General features: G+C 41.1%; 1 protein-coding gene across 1 annotated transcript in view; it reads right to left on the reverse strand.

The window, feature by feature from the left end:
• Window positions 1-740: 740 nt before the first annotated feature.
• PDXDC1 (pyridoxal dependent decarboxylase domain containing 1) overlaps window positions 741-23,494 on the reverse strand; it is a 57,073-nt gene continuing 34,319 nt past the window's right edge. The window contains exons 13-23 of the mRNA XM_006136284.4: window positions 23,244-23,294; window positions 20,327-20,390; window positions 19,741-19,829; window positions 15,798-15,903; window positions 13,798-13,969; window positions 12,470-12,588; window positions 8,529-8,650; window positions 5,562-5,654; window positions 5,369-5,465; window positions 3,889-3,987; window positions 741-2,768 (exon numbers count right to left, since the gene is read on the reverse strand). Coding sequence (XP_006136346.2) covers window positions 2,497-2,768; window positions 3,889-3,987; window positions 5,369-5,465; window positions 5,562-5,654; window positions 8,529-8,650; window positions 12,470-12,588; window positions 13,798-13,969; window positions 15,798-15,903; window positions 19,741-19,829; window positions 20,327-20,390; window positions 23,244-23,294 — 1,284 coding nt within the window. The 3' untranslated portion in view covers window positions 741-2,496. The remainder of the gene's footprint in view (window positions 2,769-3,888; window positions 3,988-5,368; window positions 5,466-5,561; window positions 5,655-8,528; window positions 8,651-12,469; window positions 12,589-13,797; window positions 13,970-15,797; window positions 15,904-19,740; window positions 19,830-20,326; window positions 20,391-23,243; window positions 23,295-23,494) is intronic.

Raw genomic sequence — 23,494 nt, forward strand, 5'->3', positions numbered from 1 at the left:
GCTCTGCTATGGCACCCGCATGACAACCAGGAGGAAAAAAAGGCACAAAAATGGTCTGTCATTGCTTTCAAGCGAGAGGGAGAAAGAAATCGAGTGCTTTATGGAATGCTGACACCATGAACCACCTGCTGCACCATTTTTGTCCCATCAGGCACTGGGAGCCTAATCCAGAATGCAAAGGGACAGCAGTAACTGTGGCATAGCTACCTACAGAGCACTATTGTCAAAGTCAACAGTAGCCACCCTACGGGGTGCAACAAACTCCTGCATACAGTGGGGACAGGCACCTTCCATTTTACAAGATTAGACACTAAAAAAATTGACCTTAATAAATTCAACCTACTCTTGTAGTGTAGACACGGCCTTAATATCCCACACAACACTAGCCATCAGCCTGCCCTTTGCTCCTCTTTTGTTCCACTCAACTCAAAAGCAACTCCTGTCCTTGCATGGGCTGGAACTTTTAAACAGGCAGGGCCCTCCCCAGCTCTGTTCTTCCATAGTGCTGCTGATTCTCAGGCTACTTTCCTAGAGTCTTGTACTTGTCTGAGCCTTGAGAGACGAGGAAGTAAGAATAACAGTTGAAACGCAGTGTGTGTAATATATGAATAAAGATTGTAATAGAGGCTTACATTCTCAAGTGGTACCTAGGACAACCACCCTCATAGTTCAAACATCTGTTTTCATAAACTACAGCACAGATTTTAGTCCAATTCAAATGTAATAGAATTTCACATGTAATAATTTGAAGAATCTTTTATTGAAACATTCAGGTAATAGCTAAAGTGTGTAGCTCTAGTCCAACAAAACTACTAGTTTAGCAATTTAATATAAAAATATTAAATTAATTTGATAATTTTGCCCCCCACAAATATCCCTGTTAACACACTTCATTACCAAATAAACTAATAAGGAAGACTAGTATGCTTAATTATTTTTGTACTTAAAAATTGCACTCTTATCTGAGAAGTACCTAAACAAAAGCTTAGACTTTAACTACAGCTCCCCAGCCCCGAAGAATAAAAAGCGAAAAGTTGACTGTACATAAAAATAAATGAAAAATCCATTAACAAAATATCACAATGCTATCCAATCTTGTTACCACTAGAGCCATCATGATGATCTACACAAGGTAGTAATTTATGTACATCCTAATTATCAGGGCTCGAGAAACTGCGGCGAGAGCTACTCGCCAGCCCTGCAGAGCGCATGGGCCAGACCGGCACCGCGCACATGCGCAGCGTCAGTGAATGGGGCGCACGAAGCGACCGGCTGAAATCTCCTCGCTACAGGCGAGTAGAAACAGCAGTTTGTCGAGCCCTCAATATAAAGAGAATATTGGTGACAGTGTTAGCTAGCCAGTATTGTGGGGCTGGATCCAGTTTTTTAGTGCATTTGTTTTGCTTATACACAGTAAAGTCAGTTTTTGCAGGTAATGTAGTGGAGAAAATGCTTCTGAACATTAAACTTTAATATCACAAGCTAATAGATTATAATGGAACTATGTGCTGTAGTGTATGTAACATATAATTTCGTCAAGCATGTACAATATTACTAAAAGAAACCATCAACAAAATTTTCAAGATTTACTAACAAGTATCTAAAAATACATAACCAAAAAGATTCCAGTCATATTCATAGGAGCTGGTTATAGCGGGAGTGTAGCCGTAAACAAGGATGGATCGTTATCAAAGCTTCTTGCCAGTTATAGAGGCAAGAAATGACAGTCATGCAGAGGCACTATTGCTTTCTAAAAGGGTGAATGCTTGCAAGCCCTGTAAGATTAAGAAGCTTAACTGAGTGGACTAATTCATATAACAGCAAGAAAAAATGATTGGCAAAGTAGTATTTACATTTTCATATTATACACACAGATACCTCTCTGTCACTCATTGCATCACAACTGCTTGATGACCCTTTTAGTTAAAAGCAATGGATTTCTAATGAACATAAGAGATTAAAAAAAGCAATGAGATGAAGTGCAGCACAGACAGCATGACTACCTGGATTGTTGTGCTTTTTTTGTAAAAATTAAGCTGATTTAAAATATAAAGATGAGTAATGGCAGGTTTATTGAATATTTTTAAATTAGGATCACTTTACAAATATCACCAGCTGCATGCTTAACCTTGACTCAAATGTCTGATGAACTCAGTAAGCACTATAATGCCACCTGGATTCACACAATAACTCACCACTTTGCCAAAAAAATTCCTTTGGGCAACTGTTTATAAGCCATTAAAATAAATCAGGCATCTTTGGAGATATTAATGTATATAGGATTAAAACAGTTCTAATAAGTGTACAATAAAACAAGTTCACATCCCCTAGGGGAAAAAGCTTTGTTTTTGTGCAAAATCCCTGTTAATTGTGAATTACAGTAGTAGTTACTGTACAAACTTGTGGCACTGTTCACATTTTGAATACATCATAAACTTCCCTGCCATACAGGGAATGTGATTATTATACAAAGTCTTAATTAGCAAAATCTGGATTTTATCTTAGATTTTCTTGTTCCTCTACTTTAGTGCAGTCATTTTCCAATTTCTGGGATTTGTCACTTTGCAGATCTTCAGTTGCTTCATTTGTTTCTTGTGCTAGGTCATTCTGCTGCTCTGCTTTCTCTGTCTCCACAGTCCCTTGCTCTTGTACAGTAGAGACAGAATGGGACCGTTGCTCCATCTTTTCCAAGTCATCAATATGACTAACTGAACTGGTCTCACTAAATCCATCAGAGCTTCTTAAAGACCTTTTGAAAAGCTTTTGACCTGTGGAAATATTTGATGAATAAGCATTAAGAGGCAGTAAATGCACAGATTAATCTACACAAACAATAAGCCACATTTTTTAAATCTGACCTCTGATTTTAAAAGCTCCAGATGCAGTTTTGCATCACCATTTAAAGTTAATTTAGACTCACAAACACAGATGTGTAACTGCTATAATCTGCATTAGTAGTTGTTTTTCCTTATGTAAACAATAGCTACATTAAGGTTTGGTTAGCTAAAATTGTCAGTTCTTGCAGTAAAAATAACAAACCGAGGGTCACATACTAGATAAGACTCTTTTGGGTAGGTAAATTATTTCAAAAGGGTCACTGTGTCCCAAATGGATTAATGATCAACTGGAGAAGCTGACAGTCCAAACTAAATTCAAACCTAAAGGTGACCACAATGAAAGGACAAGATTGTCAATATAGCTTTGTCAGTCTACACCTGGTTAACCAACTCGTTTACACGAAGAAAAAAAAATTGCCTCTCCTGAACCGATTTAACATCATCATCTTGTTGTGTGATTGATTTCATACTAAGATTTCACAGCTTCCAGGCGATATGATGTTTGTGTAGTAAAACAAACCCCCCCACCACCACAAACCGCAATGGCCAAAATAAATGAACCACATTGTCCTTGGTATTTTGCAGCTGTTGGTTTGTTTTTCTGGCTAATCTGTCAAGGTGAGTAGCCCTCAATGCATCTCCTAGTCAAGGGGAACTATAGAACGTACAATTCTACACTATTTTCCAGAGGAAAAAGCCCTGTGATCAGAGGTGAGAAGGATAACGATCTCCTCCACAATCCCCTTCAGAACACAATGGGGATGGGAAAAGTTGAATCTGAATGGTGCTCCAGGGAATGTTTAGCTTCATTCTGGATCTTTTGGATTGCTGCACTGATCATTTAAAATCAGCAGGAGAATCGGAACAATTACAAACAAGATTAGTGCTCTAGTTTGACATGGCCAGGAAAGTAATGTATATGGAAATGATAAAGCAAAACTCAGACTCTGATTAGGCAATAAAACTCATTGTTATACTGCTTTTTAACAAAGCAGTATGTTCTTGAGTGTCAAACTGCACATTTATTACCATTAATCGTGGGCAAACTTACCAGGAAGTCTTTGTTTAATAGGAGTAGGAGTGGGGGGTGGAGTGGTCTCAGTCCCCTGCGCTTTTGATACATATGTGTGTTCTGTGGACTCCAGAGAGCCTGCCAATGGGGGGGGAGGGGGGGAAGGGAGGGAAGGGAAGGGAGAGAAACACACAAGAGACAAAGCCGAATTATATTGATGCTGCTAAATAATAATAAAACCAGTTACATGTTAAGTTCATAGTTTATATTTTTCTGTTGCTCTCTCTATATCTCACTTTCCTGCATGTCCTGAAGCAAGTATTAAAGCCCAGATCAAAAGATATTTGGATGCCTGACTCCCTTTGAGAATCTGGGACTAAGCCCCATTCCTGAAGCTGTACTTACCAATATAATGAAGGGGGAAACAGTCAAATACAGCAAATGCTTTAATTTCAGTTACGGATATTCATGAGCAGTTATTTGGCTAACTGTGTAGTCAACAATTTGTATCAACTATAGAGCTGCAGCGGGGGTAGCTTCTGGAGCCAGCATGAGCTGAGACTGAGGAGACCTGGCTCTGGATCAGTGCAGTGCTGCAGTGCCTCATGCCCGGTGGCTCTTACTACATTTAAAATGCAGAGGCACAGTAGCCCTGAACTGGCACGATCCAGGACTGCTCGGTCCCGGTTTGCGCCGGGTCCAGCAGCCCCCCCCCTCCCCCTGGGGGAATGGCAGCGCAGTGACGCACTGTCTGGAGGCTTTCCCTGCTGAAAGAGGGCGTGAAGCCTGGTAAGCATCCCTCCTCATGACCAGATCCCCACACCCTGTAGTGTAGACATAGCTTCAGTCAATGGGGAAGGAAGAAGCCTCCTCTTTTGGAAGAGCCTTTCTTCCTCATGAAAGGAGAAAGACAGACCTTCTGAAGGAGCACATCTGCTCTTCTGCTTTTTTTTTTTGGTGGAAGAGCAGACACGTTCCCTGGACATGGAGGAGTTTTTCCACCAGAGGTATCTCGGAAAAACGGTGTAGTGTAGACATAGCCTCAGTCAATGGGGAAGGAAGAAGCCTGCTGCCTAGACTATCATCAGCTGGTTCTCTGCACAGCATGAGGAATGGGATGTGCCCCTCTGGGAGGGTATGGAGCAGCAGTGGAGGTAAGTGGGGATGAAGAGGCAAAGCACGGAGAGGACAGCAAGAAGGGGAGCATATAAAGGACTGAGAGGTGGGTAGTAGAGGTGACATGAAACCAGACGCTGTCTGGTGCCTGTCTACATTCACAAGCCACCTCGGCTTGCAGCAGCTGCGCTGTCCAGAAATGGGATTGGAAGAGGGCCCTGCTGGCTGAGAGCTGTGGCGGCTGTGCTGATGGATCAGCAGGGGGAGCAGCCTGGCCCTACGTGCTGCAGCTTTGTCCCTCCACCAGCTTTGAACACCAGCCCCGTCATTGGCCACTGGCAGGAGAGCTTAAACACAGGACTGTCCCTTTCCGAGTGATTGCTGCAGAAGTATTTAGTCCTACCTGCTGTTAAGTTAAATGTTCTTCCTTTTGGTGAGGCATGAAATGGAGAAAACCAGTTCAGCACAGAGCCAACTACAGGAATCTGCCTTAGCAGCCCCTGTAAAACATGCCATCAACAGATCATTCTAGTGATTGAGCCACGTAAGTGTTACTAAGTTATGCAATGGAGATAGCAGTGTTTTGGTAGTCTCACCTCTTCAAGAAGTCTTTCTTCATTCGCTTTCTGCAGCTGAACCTGCGCTTCCTGAATCCCCTTTCTAACGACTTCAGTCATATTTTCCAGCAGCTAATTAAAAATGGAACAGCATGCATGACTCCCTTACTCTGGATTTTTAGTCTTTCACATTAAACATTAAAATTTAAATGGGGACATTTGTGCATTTTTCTACATTAGGTCAACAGCTGACTAATGCATTTATTTCATATTATAAATAGGTAACTGCAGACTGAGAATAGGGTTTTGACATGGATCTTAAAAACAGAATGTCACATTTAATTGCAACAATATAAATTTCTCGTGCTTACATGTAAGCTACTCCCCTCCAGCCAGAGTTTTCTGAATGTCCTCTGGATACTCACACTCATGAACGTGTCAATAATGCAGCTGCGCTGGTAGAAATTTTTGACTGCAGTGCCCATTGGAGCGCTTTCGCACCCTCCCCTAACTCCACATTTTGATTTACCAATCATCCAAGTACAGGTACATGTGGCTCTCTTGTCTCCACACAATGTGCTGCCACTGCCCCAAGGCACTTAGTAAAAACTCCCAGGGCAGTAGAACAGCTAAAGGGAAGGACTCTGATTTGATAATAATTCTCTTCTACTAGGAAGCAAAGATACTTGTGGTACAATGATCTGATTGAAATATGCTTCAAACTGAGAACAGCAAACTAACCATGCACAGAGAGGGAAGGTACTACAGATGTCAGTTCAAAGGTATAGAATCAGAACTGATAAAGGAGCTGAATTTTCTCAGGTTTAATACAGGTCAAAGGCACAGTAATATGGGGATCTGAAGAAGCTTTCCTTTTCAGAGTCCTTATTGCTCCCATTCAGATTTGACCTAAGGCAGGAGTGGGCAATAATTTTTGATGGGGGACCACTCCAAGAATTTGTGAAGTGGTCTAGGACTGCACTCTTCCATGGCATTAATGGAGGAGGGGTTGGGTCTGGGATGGAGGCTGGGTGCAGAAGGGAGTTTAGGGTAAGGGAGGGAGTTTGGGTGAAGGAGGCAGTTGTGACCTAGCATGACAGGGAATTAGGTACAAGAGGGGGTGCAGGGATTTTGGTTGTGAGCTAGGGCAGGAAGGTACTGTGATCTGGGACTGGAGATCAGGGTGCCGGATCTGGGAGGGGATATGGGTACACGGGGGGGGGGGGGGGTTGGGGGGGCGGAAGAAGTGCAGAGGATTTGTGTATGTGGAGTAAGGAGCTGGAGTAGGGGGCAGACGGTTGGGGAAGTGAGGAACTGGGGTGCCAGAAGCAGGCTCAGGCCATGAGACTTACTAGCAAGCAGCTGTTCCTGAATCAGCCTCCCTGCCTGCCAGTGTTCCCTCTAAGCTGTCCTGCAACACAGTTTAGAGGGAACACTGCTGCCTGCCCCATCCCCACACAGTCAGCAGCCAGGTGCTTCGTGGCTGCCTGTTATTGAAACAAGCAGTTCCAAGTGGTCAGTTTCTGGCCAGAAACCAATCAATGGGATTGTGCTGGGGTAGGAGCATCTCCTAAAACTTCCCCCCTTCCCTTTGGGCTTTCAGTTTTTAAAAGAAAAACCACCCTGCAGATTTGTTTCTGAACAACATGTAGGTGGGACAAGGCAAGTAGGGAGCCTGCCTGGGGCTCCCCACAGTGTCCATGGGCCGGATCCGGTGGCTTGGCAGGCCAGATGCAGCCTGTAGTCTGTATTTTGCCTAGGCCTGACCTAAGGTGAGCTTGTCGATCCACAGGCAATCCACTGTCATGGTCAATTACTGAGGAAGTTGAAAACTGAATCCAGTGCACCAGCAATGAGAGCTGTCTACTTCATTAGACAAACTGGGACAGTGCCTAATCTCTGCTTAGCACTAGCAAGCTAACAGGACATTTGCAGTCTGTTCTGCCCTTCTTCCCATACTCAGAGTGAAAGCACTTCAGAATGAACAGCTTGGTGGACAGTGTGCTTCCCTGAGAGGCATCTCATTTGAGCAGCAAATGCAGGGCAAAAGATGCACTTCTGAATAGCTGGTCTCTTCATATTCACTATCAGATGCTAATAGTATTTCCTTTTAAAAAAATTTCGAACTCTTAAAATGCCCAACTGTTTACACCTGAACACTGAGCTAAATGGGCACCATTCAAGCAAGGGATTCAGGCGAAGAGTCCAAATGCAGATCCTGATCCATCTTCTGCAGCAGTTGGAAAGAACTGAGGAGCTAGAGTGCTAATGCCTCTATTATAGTCTCACCCTCAGTGTTCAGAAACAGGCAAACAGGAGGGGTGCACTAGCTCTCACTAGTTCCACAGGCAGGGCTAAGTAATCAGCACATCCCAGGAGGGGGAGCAAACAGAGTAGAGTTGAACAAGGATTTATCTGGTGGATGCAGTGTTGTTCAAATAACCACCGCTTTCCTTTTTACTGAAGGCTTTGTTAAAACAACTTCAATAGGCCAGATATTAGACAGAGTAACCAAAGCTTCTCAGGTAATCTTGTGTAAGCACCAATGTTTTTTCTACCAACAAAGACATTGTAAATGCAGTTTTGTAGTTGAAATGAATGGGAAAAAGTTAAGTGACAGATTCTCAAGCTGGTGTGTTGCCATGATTCCACTGAATTCAGTGGGACAATTTGTGATTGTAAACAGCTGATGGACTGCTCCAGAAAGGATTTTTTATACCATTATGGAAACGGTATAGTTAGTCAGTTAGGCTATTTCAGCACCAGAAAGGAGTCCAATACTAGCAGATAGAATGGCGGGAGTTAGAAACACAAAAATGTAACCCTAAACCAAGATATAATATGAGAGTTGTCATACTGGGAATTCTCTCACCATGTAAGTGCAAATCACTATATAGTTAAACATGTGCAATTTTCCTTTCACAGGAAAAAATAAGAAGTTGCTCTGAAACCAGTTTGGATGCTAAACATTGTCATTCTGAAAACACACAGAATTTCAGTACATACTCGAGAATTTTCTTCAATTTCTCTGCCTGTTGCTGCAATAGTTTCCACCAGTTCAGACACATCCAGATCTTCAGTTACCATGCCAATATACACACAGTTCTTCTCCCCTCCAAATTCTGGCCCTGTTAATAAAAAGGGGAGATTCCATGTTTTTTACATTTTTGCAGCAAAATTTAAGAGCCTTTTTAACAAGGTTTAAAATTACAAAAGGTAATAGATTGTGTATTTAGTAAAAAGAGACAAATATTTAGCTTCACAGAAGAAGACAGTCTTACAACTGGCACTCTACTCTCACTTATGCACCAGGGAACCCAACCATATTTTTGTTCTAGTGCTTAAGAATAATAATTGCATGTGCCCAAATCACTGAAACTGCAGTATTTGGCACTGCACTGCTTCAAAGAGGAAAAACAACCAATTTTAAACAGGAAGATATTTTATATAACTATGTGCTTATGAACAGCATTTAAAGCAGCTGAATTTCTACTGTGAAAGCTGTGGTGTCCGGAAGAATATGTTCCTCCTACTCTTGAACATAAAATCGTCGGTGAGGCATTTTTACAACTAGCACTGTATATACACATTTAAAAAGCACATTATACCTTTTGCAAAAGAGACATTATTCTGGGACATCTGTCAATAGCATTGATCCATAACTGACACATTTAAATGTATTCTTAAAGGTGAATATGGAAGATTAGAACTCTCTAATAAAGGGGGTCTCAAACATCATTGCATAGCAACCCCCTTCTGACAACAAACAATTATTCAACAATCCCGGGTGGGGGAGAATGAAGCCTAAGGCCGGGGAGAAGGGAACAGATGAAACCCGTGTCCCGCTGCCCGAGGTCTAAGGGCTCCAACCCTAGGCAGGGAGCTTGTAACTTGAGCCCCGCCCCTCAGGGCTGAAGCCCTGGGACTCTGGGCCCCAGCAAGTCTAATACCAGCCTTGACAACACCATTAAAATGCTCCTCTCTGGGTTCTCAACCCACAATCAGAGAACCATTGTTGCACAGAAAATTAATGCTGTATTTACATGGTCATCAGCAGAGGTTTAAAAAACTGCAACATTTACTGGTTTTCATCTTCAAAGCAGCCTATAACCACTGAGCCTTACAACACTTGTGCAGTAGGTTGGATAGGATAGGTAAAAAATCAATTCTATGTAGGTTAAGTGGCTGCCACAAGGCCAAAAGCAACATTAACATCAGGGATGTTAGATAATCGTGTAATTGAACAGTTGTGTAAGCACATGAAATATTAGCAGTTACACAACTATTCAATAATCCCCGGGGGCAGGGCCAGCAGCCAGTGCGCACCCGGCCCCATTCCCGGGGAGCCCCCTGCCAACCCACACTGCTGCCTCTGTATTAGAGGCAGCAGTTCAGGGTGACAGGCGGAAGCAGTCCACAAGGGTAGCCAGTTAAAAAACTACCTCCTCTCATGGATCAGTTGCCTGTTGCCCTGAGCTGCTGCCTCTGTCTGTGGGGCACCCAAGTTCTCCATGGACAGAGGTTGCGGAGCAGCCTCTGTCCACAGGACGCTCGGCCCCTCCTCCCCCCATGGACAAAGGCTGCTGCCATAAAGCAACCTCAGTCCACAGCAGGCCCAGGCTCCATGGGATGCTGATACAGGCAGCAGCTGGAGAGAGGAAGGTGTACCCTTGCTGCTCCCTGCTGCCTCCCTTGCTCTTGCTCTGATACAGAGGCAGCAAGGGGGGGGCGGAAGGGAATGCATTCAGTTGACATGATTAACTGATAAGCCTAGGATTTTCGGGTAAGTGTATAGTAAATTACTCATGGAGATTTAGGGAGGGATAGCTCAGTGGTTTGAGCATTGGCCTGCTAAACCCCAGGTTATGAGTTCAATCCTTGCGGGGGTCATTTAGGGATCTGGGGCAAATCAATCAGTCAGGGATAGTACTTGGTCATGCCGTGAGGGCAGGGGACTGCACTCAATGACCTCTCAAGGTCCTGTCCAGCTCTATGAGATAGGTATATCTCCATATATATCCCTAATTAACATTATAAAAAAAAATTGCCAAAGGCCTTCAGGATTGAGGAGGTTTAAAACTGTCAAAGATCTGAAAGACACAAATTCTTGTCTTGAATCAGTCCTTTCATCAATATGACGGAGATTAAAATATCCACCTCCTAGGGACAACCCTAATTCTAAGGGAGGATACTGAATAATATTTACATAGTTTTTGGAAAAATAAAACTCATCTAAGGGCATGTTCCTATGAAGTGGTGAGCATCTCCTGCAATGTATGGATCATCCTCAACATCTACTAAAATCAACAGGAGTGGACACCTGTTGATCAACACCACTTGAGATTTGGCCTCAGTACTATTATCATCATTACTAACTCATGGCAAAACCATTTGAAATATTCACTTGCTATGTTTTTAATGTTCCCATCTCACTTTTGAGGGAAAGCTCAAATGCAGCAGTTGTAGGTTTGTTCTTGAGTGCTGTGGCTAGTCATTTTAAAGCAGAAGTGACACTGGGAGAACTAGACAAGTGACACTGGGAGAACTAGACAAGGTTCACCTGGAAATTCCATATGTGTACACAACAGAGGCCATTCAAATAAGCTTATGCAGAATGTCATGGTTCACTGACTTTATATCACTCTAGTGGGATGCTAGACATCTGTTTTGTTAAGCACACTCACATATGACATCTAGGCCATTTGCTTTTTAAAGATTACAAGTGAGTCTGACTTTAGTGTCTGGTTACAGTAAGACTGGAAAGCACTAATGCAGCCGTTGCCAACCTGAGTCTCGGGAGCCACATGCGGCTCTTCTCCCGCGCCCACTTGTGGCTCGGAAGCTGCCCCCGAACCCCCAGAAATGGCCCTATCCTCCCAGCTCCCTGTGCTGACCTGGACAGGGGAGCCAGCCGATGCGGCCACAAAAGATGTAGAATTAAAGACAGTGTCAGCTGTCAGGAGCCTAATGTGGTCAAAAAGCCTCTAAACACGTTTAAATGTGTTTTCTTAAAGGGGAAGTGCTTTTTTTCTTCTTCTTCCCCTCTCAACAACTTTGCCCCAGCTCTTCGCGCTTGATCCACTGCTATTTTGGCTCTGTTCCCAGAATGGGTTGGCCACCCCTGCACTAATGTATCAAAATGCAACACGTTAGCATTCCTACAGTTTCCAGGACAATCAAAACATACTACAGAACATCCATTTACTCACCAGTAAATGGTTAAAGTGTAACTGAGTATTTCAGTTATGTATTATAGCCAGAGGCAGCTAAGACATCTAACCTAGTCATAGACTTCAGTGAGCAGCCAGTTTGACAATAGCAGCTTGCTTCACTAGTTTGAGGCAGACAACCCTCCAATTTGGCACATATTATAACATGCACAGTGTTAGGTAATTCACTTGCACAACAAACCTATAGACGAGAATGCAGTAACGGTATTAATGAGCATTGAGTCCAACATGTTTATGACTGGATGCTTGTCTAGTATATCTAACAATCAGAATCAGGAATATATTTGGGGGGCCTCCAGTCAGCACTACAGTAAAAAATGTTCTTTGCAAATTTTTGAATTTTCCCACAATGAAAACATTTCTCCTCCAATCAACTTAACAACAAAACATAAATCAAAACTTTATCAACACAAGCAATAGAATGTGTTTTTTAGGATGAAAACTTCTCAGTGTAGTACAATCATGCTTGAGGTTTGGTGAGTATTCTGGGAACAAAGGATGTATTTCACCTTGCTAAAGCTGTTGCTGACAAGCAGCACTACTTGCTTTGTAATAGGTCCCTGAACAAACAAGCAGTGGGGAAGGAAGCAAGATCATAAAAATAATATTTGTAGAAAGAAACAGATCTACTTTTTAAATGTAGAAGCAGACAGAGCATTTTAATGATACATGGATATGGCCTGTAATGAAATTTGTTCTGCAAATAGTGATAATTACCCAAAGAAAAAGAGAGATCTGATTCCAGTTCATTTAGTTTTTTCAAAAGTCCAGTGTTAATTTTCTCTACTTCTTTCTCTTGTTTGTCATCATTCTTCCCATCGCTTTTATACTCATACCTTTAAAAACAAGCCATGGGACAGCAAGCCATTTTATTTAACAGTACAAACAAAACAGAATAAATCTGCACTTCTAACATCTTTCAGCAATTTACCTACACGTACCTATGCACTAGGGAAGTAAAATTCCGGTTAATTAGTTAACTGGTTAAATGTTAGTTTAGCTTAATGTTTAATAGGGATGTAAGCAATTAGTGTGTCGACTATCTAATAAGCTTTTGCCCCAGGTTCCGTGCTGTGTTTCAATCTTTGACATGCATAAGAGCCCCTGCTGGGGCTCTTGTACATTTCAAAGGTGGAAAACCAGGCAGCTCTTGCTACATTTCAAAGCAGAAGTGCCCTTATCGACTAATCAAATAGTTGATGGAAATCCCATTGATTAGTTGATTATTCGATTAGTTGATTAATCTAATTTTAACATTCCTAATGTTTAACTGGTTAACCAACTAAGCAGGATCTCATAGCTTCATCCCCCTAACCTGCGAGGCTCTCACTCCCAGCCCATGCGCTGGGGCTGGCTCGGCTGACTCTCTACCCCAGGTGCTAGCCGTGTGGGGCTGGCTGCCAGGGTTAGAGCAGGCCTACAACTCTACTATAAACTGGTGTACTGGGGGAAGTTTAAATAGTAATAGCAATCAGCCTTGTTGGAGAAAATTGGATAACTTTTGTGATTGAAGGAAAAGCCTCTTTGGATACAGCCAAATTTCTTAAAATAGTTTTTGAAAGTATTGTACTGATAATGACTCAGCTCCTTCTGATTACATAGGAACTTTAATAATAATTATATCTAATACTTGAGCAGCACAGTATTTGCCAAAAAAGACAAATAAATTTACTAATGTCTAAAAGTAAACTGACTGCAATGGTAGGCTAAATATACAAGATATACAGGTATATTAATTTTTACTACAGATGATCCAAAAGGCTGCTTAAATTCTAGTTAACGCAATTCTTTTGGCAAACCGCGTCTTTAGCTTCTAAGAAGTTTCAAACTCCTAAATAATTTAATAAAGTTCAGACATCCTCTTAAGAAAGTGTAGTTTATTCACAAGTCAGTTAAGAAAACTATCTGTGCCATAAGCCAAATTTTGCTGGTCCAAAGGATCACTAGTGAACAGAGCACTTATTCTCGCTGCTGAATGTACTATCTAGCCAAATATCTCTTAAACTAAGGTCCAGTGCCATTCTTGGAGATGCCTAAACACTTACCTTACAACACCTAGTCCTGGCCAGCTGAAATCTTCAATATATGACAAGCCTACTGTTCTTTTCACTTCTTGCTCAAATTCTTCTCTTAGCTGCAGTGTGCATATCAGTATTGGTATCTTCATTTTTAAGCAGTCCACCAACTGATCTACATCTTGTACTTCAGTTCCTAAAACTGAAGAGCTAATAAATTAGCAAGTGAATTACTGAATTGAGAGCGTATTTTAGATATAGTAAGCTAGGTGGCATGGTTATCTATATTTATAGATAACCCACTTTACAAGCCAAACCCAATTATGATTTTTCAACATTACTGAATTATCTTAATCTATATGCTGAAAGCTGTTTTCTTTAGCTTGCCATTCTCTGGAGACACTCAACATATTAATATGGCTGTAGCCATACATTAAGGAGCAAAGAATAAGCTAACTGTAATACCAAAAATGGATGTTCTGATACTATAAAGTAATAATAGTAGTTAGCAACAGGATACCTACTTGGGAGTCAAAAGGTTACAAAAAAGATCAGCTTCCGTTTTGATTACAAAGTTCAGTAAAACCAACTAAGGTTACTTGTTAAACTGGAATCTGTTGTTCTGTCCTTTAGTTTCTAATTTAAAAGTTCTTCCCAGTAACTACAGGTTGCATCTCCCTTAACCGGGAATCTCTGATTTGGCAACATCCATGGTCTGGCAGGACCACAGATGTTCCTGGACCACAGTGTCCAGATAAAGGGAATCTGGCCATGGGGCAGGATCATGACTCAGCCGGGAGCCCCATTTCAGGGGGGGGGGAGGACAGTGGATGGTGCAGTGGGGAGATCTGGCCCCAGCAGCTGGGCAGTAGCAGGGAGCTGGTAGTGACAGCCAAAAAGCTCCAACCCTGGCAGCAGCCAGAAAGCTGTGGCCTGGGCAGTAGTGGGGCCAGCGGGAGCTGGAGAGCTCTGGCTCAGGGAACGACAGCTGGCCAGGCAGCAGCGGGGCAAGCTGGAGCTCTAGCCTGGGGGCAGCGGTTTAGCACGGGCAAGGAGAGGAGGGACCTCCCCCGTACGGCAAATCCCTTTGGGTACGTCTAGACTACAGGCTTTTGTCAACAGAAGTTTTGTCAACAGATACTGTCGACAAAGCTTCTGTCGACAAAGAGTGTCTAGACTACATCCAGTTCTGTCGACAAAGCAAGCCGCAAAGGACACAAAGGACAGTGTAGATGCAATAACGCCTTCTATAAACAGAACTCTGTTGACAAAAGGCGTTATTCCTCATAGAATGAGGTTTACCGCTGTCGACAAAACTGCTGAGTTCTGTAGATGTTATGGCAACAGAACTCAGTGGCAGTGTAGACACAGGTATAGTTTTGTCGACAAAAGTCCACTTTTATTGACAAAACCCTGTAGTTTAGACACACCCTTTGTTTGGGACCGGTTAGGTCTCGAGGGTGCCAGACAAAGGAGATCCAACCTGTACCTACAAATGCACGCTCAGATATTTTGTCTAACCACCTGAATAAGTAGACTAAATTATTTCTTCATTCTCTAAGCAGATGAAGAGGGCAAGAAAGGATATTTCATCTCCAACGTTTCTGTAATCTGGCAATTTTAGATAGGAACATTATTCAGCTTTGTACATTGTTCATACTAGTAAGTGTAGACAGTATAAAGTAAAAGATTTTACAGATGTGACACAACATAATGCTATAGAACCGTAGTGTCCAACCAATTCTGCTGGACTCAACCGGCCAAATAGCCACATATGGCTAGCATGTTGGACATCACAGCTATACAAGATGACAAAGCTACTGAGAATTCAGGACACTGAAGCTATTTTTGTAGTATTAAAACATCCTCTCAACATAAACATAAGAAAAATGCAATTCCAAGAACAGATTTACACACATACATTTTTTACACCTGCAGTATATTTACAATTCTAAATAGCTAATTTCCATTTTTTTTCACCTCAGAATGAAAAATCTATGCAAGCAGCTAAAATTAAGTGACTTGTTTACCTGCAGAAGTCATTAATGGGCTAAAACGTACACATGTGCCTTCATCTTCTAATTCAACCACATCAACTCCACTGGCAGGCACTAACTGTCCCAACTGTTCACCTAGCTGAAGAAACAAGACAAAATTTGTGGAATTTATTGAGCATTAATTTCTTATTATTGCCAACGTGTATTAGACTGTTCCAAGAGTTTCCACGAACCATTTGTCTGTTAAGTTGTCTCTAGTAAGATTTCTCTCTTTACTTCTTAAAAGTTATCTATTCATTATGCCCTGAAGTGGAGTAATAATTTAGCTATGAACAAGCTCACAGTGCCATCTATAAAATAAATTAAGAAGTTGCACACTCATTAACAAACTGAAAACCTATTCCGTAATTTCTAAGTAAACCACACGATATGTCATTTAATCAGTAGCTATTGTAAGATGGTTATCTCTGCTCCTATAAAGTAGGAATATGTTTACTTCCAAATGAATGAGTTTTAAAACAAAAGCATGCACTTGATTGTTTAAAAGTACATTTTAGAAGGAGTTCTACTATTAGCAGCTGGAGAAAAGTACTGAAATTGCAATCTATCAGAAATCTATACTCAATTAAAAAAATTAAAACTAATTTCAGATATTTAAGCTGCCATTCAGTCCCCTTGCCAATTTTTATGGTTTTACAATAAGGATGTTAAAAAGCAGGTAATTGGGTAACTGTGTATTACACACAGCAATTTCCCCAGGAGCCAGTGACCACTGGGAGCCGGCTTTTAAGCTAGCTTCTGGTGCATACCAGTTCCCGCCTACTGGCCCTGTTCACTGGGGAACCAGCTGCTGCCCTGAGCTGTTGCCTCTGATACAGGGGTAGCAATCAGCTCCCTGGGAGCTGGTGTGCACTGCCAACTGGTTTTTAAGATGCTCCCAGGGTGCACTGGCTGCTGCCCCTCGCAGATGCCTCTGTATCACAGGCAGCAGTGTGGGGTGGCAGCTGGCTCCCAGCACTCACTAGCTCCTGGTGAGCTGGCTGCTGCCCCGATACAGGGTGGCAGCCAGCTCCCTAGGAGCGGGGCGGCAGCCTGCGTATAACTGTAAACTGTAACCAGTCAGCCCAGGCTTTTTGGTTAACCATTTAAATGGTTATACTTTCACATCCCTATTTTAAAAAAATGTTTCTCTTACCTAGTTGTCTGTGAAAATTTTACAAAAACAAGTTATAACAATTAGGCTGCTTAAATAAATGCATCAAGTAGCGCTATCAGTCCTCATCTTTTGGTCTTATTTGTGACAATAGTAGGTAAAACAGCATACTTTTTAAGTAGTCAGTGTCCTGTTAATACAACTAAGAGCCACTTTATTTATAATCGCAACAAGTTCTCTTTTCCATTCCTGAAGAAACCCAAATCCTTCTCTCATAAAAATCAGTTACAAAGCCACAAAATCTCTGCCATTTCATGTGAGAGGTTACTTTCTATTATTTTTATGCTGAAGAAATTGTGTTTGCCAAAGATCTCTAACTTGAATTTCATGGTATTCTTGACCCTCAATATAAATGAGTTATGAAAAATTCAAAAAGCCAGACCCTGTTCAATCCACACAAATGCTAATCTACATGCTGCTATCAATCAGTGGGATTACATGACACATGAAATCATGACAGAAACATGCTGTACAATTTCTCCTTCTTGTTATCTTGTTTCTCAGTTATCATGTTTCCCATTTTGGAACGCTGTTTTTTTCCTCTGCCTCTCGACCTTCCAGTTCAACTAGATTTCCAGGTGATTTAAAGCCTCAAAATGGCTAGGGAAACAACTGAAGATAGGCAGTGATCAAGAGAGGTCATGAGTACAGAGAGATGGAAGGACAAAGTAACAGATTGACAGGTTCCTGAATGAAGTCGCCTGACGTGTTCCCTTGCATAGGATCACAAACAAAATTTAGGGCTGCTCTTGTTGTTGGTGTCACAAACAGGTTGGGAATTCACAACAGCTCAAATTATTACACAAATTGTATGTAATTGGTAAAGTGCATTTTCTTAACACATAATGCAACCCTTGTTCCAATTGTGAGTGCGAGGGAAAAAAGAAGACACACATGATTTCACACATGGCAAGGCATGAATAAAGAAGCTGTTTTGGATATGGGAGAGAGAGTTCTGATACATTGATAGTCTTGCTTTCCCTCTCTCCAGTGCCTGTATAGTAAAAAAGACTCATAAGCCTAGATTAGAGTAGGGAGATAAATACAAAGTTCCAAAGATTGAGTGGAAACTGACATTTCAATTGGGTTGCAAAGTAATTCAGCCAATACAAGCCTTGTAAACAAGTTTCCTTCATCTTGCCACAAAAACACTCCCCTCCTCAGATACATTCCTCTTCTCACAAAAGTACCAACTTAAATGGAGACACATCTGTTGCAAAGTGAAAGCAACGTAACAGTCAGGTCTGGTTGTTTTTTAAGTACCCGAGGAAAAACCAAATGTATTTAATCTCAGTGGCCTAAAAACCACACACCTCTTGAGGCGGGAAAGTTCAAAGAATCAGTGTCTTCATCATAGCATAACTGGCTGGATAACCGTTCTCAGAGAATAGTTATTAACGGTTCACAATTCTGCTGGAAAGGTATAACAAATGGAGTTCCGCAGGGTTCTGTTTTGGGACTGGTTCTGTTCAATGTCTTCATCAATGATTTAGATATTGGAATAGAGAGCACACTTATTAAATCTGCAGATGATATGAAGCTGGGAGGGGTTGCAACTGCTTTGGAGGATAGGGTTATAATCAGGGCTTGACAAATAATGCAATCTACTTGCCCGTGACGAGTAGATTGCAACCCGGAAGAACCGGGTTCGGGTGATCTGCGCATGTGCAGAACGATCTGCGCGTGCGCAGATCGCTGGACAGAGAGCTGGCGAGCAGGACTCGCCGTGGTTCAACGAGCCCTGGTTATAATTCAAAATGATCTGGACAAACTGGAAAAATGGTCTGAGGTAAATAGGATGAAGTTTAATAAGGACAAATGCAAAGTGCTCCACTTAGGACGGAACAATCAGTCTTACACATACAGAATAGGAAGTGACTGTTGAGGGGGAGTACTGCAGAAAGGGATCGAGGGGTCATAGTGGACCACAAGCTAAATATGAGTCAACAGTGTGACGCTGTTGCAAAAAAAGCAAACATGATTCTGGGATGCATTAACAGGAGTGCTGTGAGCAAAACATGAGAAGTCATTCTTCCGCTCTACTCTGCGCTGATTAGGCCTCAGTTGCAGTAGTGTGTCCAGTTCTGGACACCACATTTTAAGAAAGATGTGGAGAAATTGGAGACGGTCCAGAGAAGAGAAACAAGAATGATTAAAGGTCTAGAGAACATGACCTATGAAGGAAGACTGAAAGAATTGGGTTTGTTTAGTTTGGAAAGGGGAAGACTGAGAGGGGACATGATAGCAGTTTTCAGGTATCTAAAAGGGTGTAACAGGGAGGAGGGAGAAAAATTGTTCTCCTTAGCCTCTGAGGATAGGACAAGCAGCAATGGGCTTAAACTGCAGCAAGGGAGTTTTACGTTGGACATTAGGAAAAACTTCCTGTCAGGGTGGTTAAACACTGGAATAAATTGCCTAGGGAGGTTGTGGAATCTCCATCTCTGGAGATATTTAAGAGCATATGCAATAGAAATCTATCAGGGATGGTCTAGACGGTACTGGGTTTTGTACCTTAAAATACATGAAAGACATCAGCTTGCCAGTGCTTCAGTTCAAAACTATTTTTTTTAATCCCCAAAACTCTCCATGCTAATTTTGCATAGGATATTAAATAGCCATTTGGTGGCAACTATTATCAGCCACTACTGACCTAGTTGTTTCTACCTTATATAATACATGATCAATTCCCTGTGCCAGACAATCCTCCTCTGTTTTACAGAACATCCATTTTAGCTCTTAAGAGAAATCAACATCCAATCTTACCCATTGATTGAAGGTGTCACAAATCTGTCTCTCATTGCTGGTTATAGGGTGTTGAATTATAGATGCTGATCCAGCATGTTGTATCTGATCTGAACCCAAAAAGAATCAGAGACAGAGTTTTATTTATTTAAACTAAAGCAAAAGGCGATTCACTAATTTTCTAAACATTTTTATGAAATCTAGGAAAATTAAACTGTATTTGATCTCAAAGGGCAAACATGGGAATTAAAAAGATGTCCTCCAAAAAGCAATTACAGCATTGAAATGTATTAATTCCAACAATTTATAATCACTTTCAATTGTCTTAATGCAATGGAACTTTGCAACAAGAGTACCATTTATTCATAGATTCATAGACTTTAAGGTCAGAAGGGACCATTATGATCATCTAGTCTGACCCCCTGCACAGTGCAGGCCACAGAATCTCAACCACCCCTTGAGATGGTTCAAACCACTACTGTATAAACAAAACTTTTTTTATGTTCAGACTAATTAGATAAAGGTGCACAATCAATGCACCTAATAAAACAAGTTAACTGAATTAAGAGATCTGAAGCCATTACATTTTTTTCTATAAATAACACACCTATATTTGGAAGTTCCGGGGAAAACTTGAATACCACTACAGGAGAGCTAAATTCATCTTCAACCTTAAAAATGGAATTAAGAAATCCATGTTGTTATGAAAACACTTGAACAGTCTTAATTTTGCACGTACAAATATGACACAGAGACCATTACATCATTTGCTTGTGTCAGTATTAACAATATTCTAGTTACTGTATTGTTTTGACTCAGTACTAACGAAAAATTAGTTCATGATGAAACTTTGGGTAAATGATCTGGAAAGGGGGATAAATATGAGATGACAAAGTCTGCAGACCATACAGAATTACTCAAGATAGTTAAGTTTGAAGTAAACTGCAAAGAGTTACAAAGGGATTTCACAAAACTGGGTCAGTGGGCAAATGAAATTCAATGTTGATAAGTGCAATTTAACTATACATACAAAATGATGAAATCTGAATTAGTTCAAGAAAGATCATGAAGAAGTTCTTAGAAAACCTTTGCTGAATGTACAGCAGCATTCAAAAAAGCTAACAATGTTAGGAACCATTAGAAAAAGGATAGATAATAAAAAGACAGAAAATATAATGCCACTATATAAATGCATGATTCACCGATGCCCGAGTACTCTGTGCAGTTCTGATTGCCTCAAAAAAAAAAAAATCTATGGATTAGAAATGAAATGGTACAGAGAATGGTAACAAAATGTTTAGGCGTATGGAACATCTTCCATATAAGGAAAGATTAAAAAGGACAAACTATTCATTTTGTAAGAGTTGACTAAGGGGGTGGGGAGATATGATAGAGATCTGTAAAATCATAAATGGTGTGGAGAAAATTAAAGAGTTGTCTACTCCTTTACATAAGCACAAGGACCAATTAAATTAATAGGCAGCAGGTTTAAAAACAAACAAAAGGGGTTCCTCCACACAATACAGCCAACCTGTGAAACTAATTGCCAGGGGACATTGTGAAGCCCAAAAAGGTTCAACTAATCAACTGGATAAGTTCATGAAGGACAGGTCTATTAATGGCTATTATCCAAGATGGTCAAGGATGCAACCCTCAAGCTCTGGATGTCCCTAAACCTGGCAAGTCCTAAAATTGGATGACAGGGGGTGGATCACTTGATAACTGCCCTGTTCTGTTCTTTCCCTCTGAATGCATCTAGCACTGTTAGAAGACAGGTTACTGGACTAGTTGGACTATTATCTGACCTGGAATGGCCACTCTCATATTCTCAACATATAGACAAACATAGCAAAGTAAACTGCCTCTGCACATAAAAAGGGATTTTATTCAAGTTCAGTTACCCACAATTGAACTTTGGGCACTATAAAGTGAAAAATGTAAATACAGTCACTCAAGCATTAAAAAAAAAAAAAGCTTTAACTTTTTCTTGGTGCTTTGTGAGTGATGTTTCTTGCAGAAACTCTTTGAATATATAGTTGAGCTGTTCAAATACATGAATAGAAGCTATTCAGAACATATACGGGGGAAGGCGTAATGGCTATAGTAGAAATCCATAAATGGTAAATTCTAAAAGATTATTTTTAGAACTGAAATGACTATCATTCACAGCAACATGTGGTCATTCATTTTCCAAGAAAACTAGTCTAAATACAGTATTCTAATACATAAACGAACAGATCAATAAAATATTGGTTTAATAGGGCATCCTGTCAACTGAACCTGGATTAGAAGCAGCTGCATTAGACAATTTTTTTAAAAACAGTTTTTTTACCTTTGTTCTAAGAGATGTGTTGCTCATATTTATTCTGCACCCACCCTCCTTCCCCACTGTCAGCGTAGCCATCCAGAAGAAAGTGAGAAGTGGTTGGGTCAGCAGTGTCACATATAAAGTGTTGCACCAGCACCACTCTAGAGGGCTTGGCAGCTGACCCCCTGGGTAGCAGCTGGGGTAAAACTTTTCGGCAGCTGTGCGTGTGGCACACACACATCTAATTGGAATAGATATGAGCAAGCATTCAAAGAAGAACTAGAATGCTTTGAAAAACTAGCACTGATTTTTTTTTAAAACAAACACCACTCTCCTATATCATAACACCCTCAGAGCAAGATGATTACTTTGTCTACAGAGGTAAGAATATACACATCATATCAACATCTGTCCAGGGTGCTGGGAAATCTATAGTCAAGAATGACTTTCAATTACTATAAACGGCACCACAGAAGAATAGTAAATAAGTCTGAATATGTTAAGTGCTACTCAGCAACAGAGGCAGCCTCTGGACATTATAACTGTAACTTGAGTGTGTGTAGAAAGAAATAGCAGTTGGACAAGGAATATAATTTAGGGACTAAGTCCTGCTATATGTAACTAAATGTACACAATTCCACTGACACTTCAAGGGATAACTTCAAGTAATCAGAATGGGTATGTCTAGACTACATGTAAACTAATTTAGCCGACATAGTCAATGAAGTAGGGATTTAAATAATCCCCACTTCATTAAAATAAAAATGGCCACCATGCTATGCCGACAATCAACTGATCCGGCACAGCGTGGCAGTCTAGACGTGGATCGGTCGACAAGGGAAGCCTTTGTCGACCGCTCCTGTAAACCTCGTTTCAGGAGGCATAAGGGAGCTGTCGACAAAGGCTTCCCTTGTCGACCGATCCGCGTCTAGACTGCTGCGCTGTGTCGGATTAGCTGATCGTCAGCACAGCACGGTGGCCATTTTTATTTTAATGAAGTGGGGATTATTTAAATCCCCGCTTCACTGATTATGTCGGGTAAACTAGTTTACATGGGTCCGTCGACGGAGCCATGTAGTCTAGACATACCCAATGATACCACTACCAGTAAGGCTATAGGCAGGTCACATTCTTTTTAGATAATTTGTTTATAAAATTTTTATATTTATTAGCCACCAGTTGCTAAGCTACTCCAAGCATTAAAGGTAGGTTGTACCGAAGTTTTAATGAAATCCATGTTCTTCAAGTTTTCCAGCAACCTCTGACTCTAAAGAAGAAAACAAAGATATTTTTTGTTTAAAGGTACTCTTCACAGGCATTGACAACACTAACGCAGCATCCATAAGTGTCAGCTTACATTTACAAAGTTTAAATTTACAATGCTACAAACAAGAATCTTTGTCTAATTAATATGACCAATATTGTACAATTTCAACAGCATCTTATTTAGGAAAATGGTTTATTGTA

This window comes from Pelodiscus sinensis, chromosome 16 (assembly GCF_049634645.1).
Source record: "Pelodiscus sinensis isolate JC-2024 chromosome 16, ASM4963464v1, whole genome shotgun sequence".
NCBI classification, from domain to species: domain Eukaryota; kingdom Metazoa; phylum Chordata; order Testudines; family Trionychidae; genus Pelodiscus; species Pelodiscus sinensis.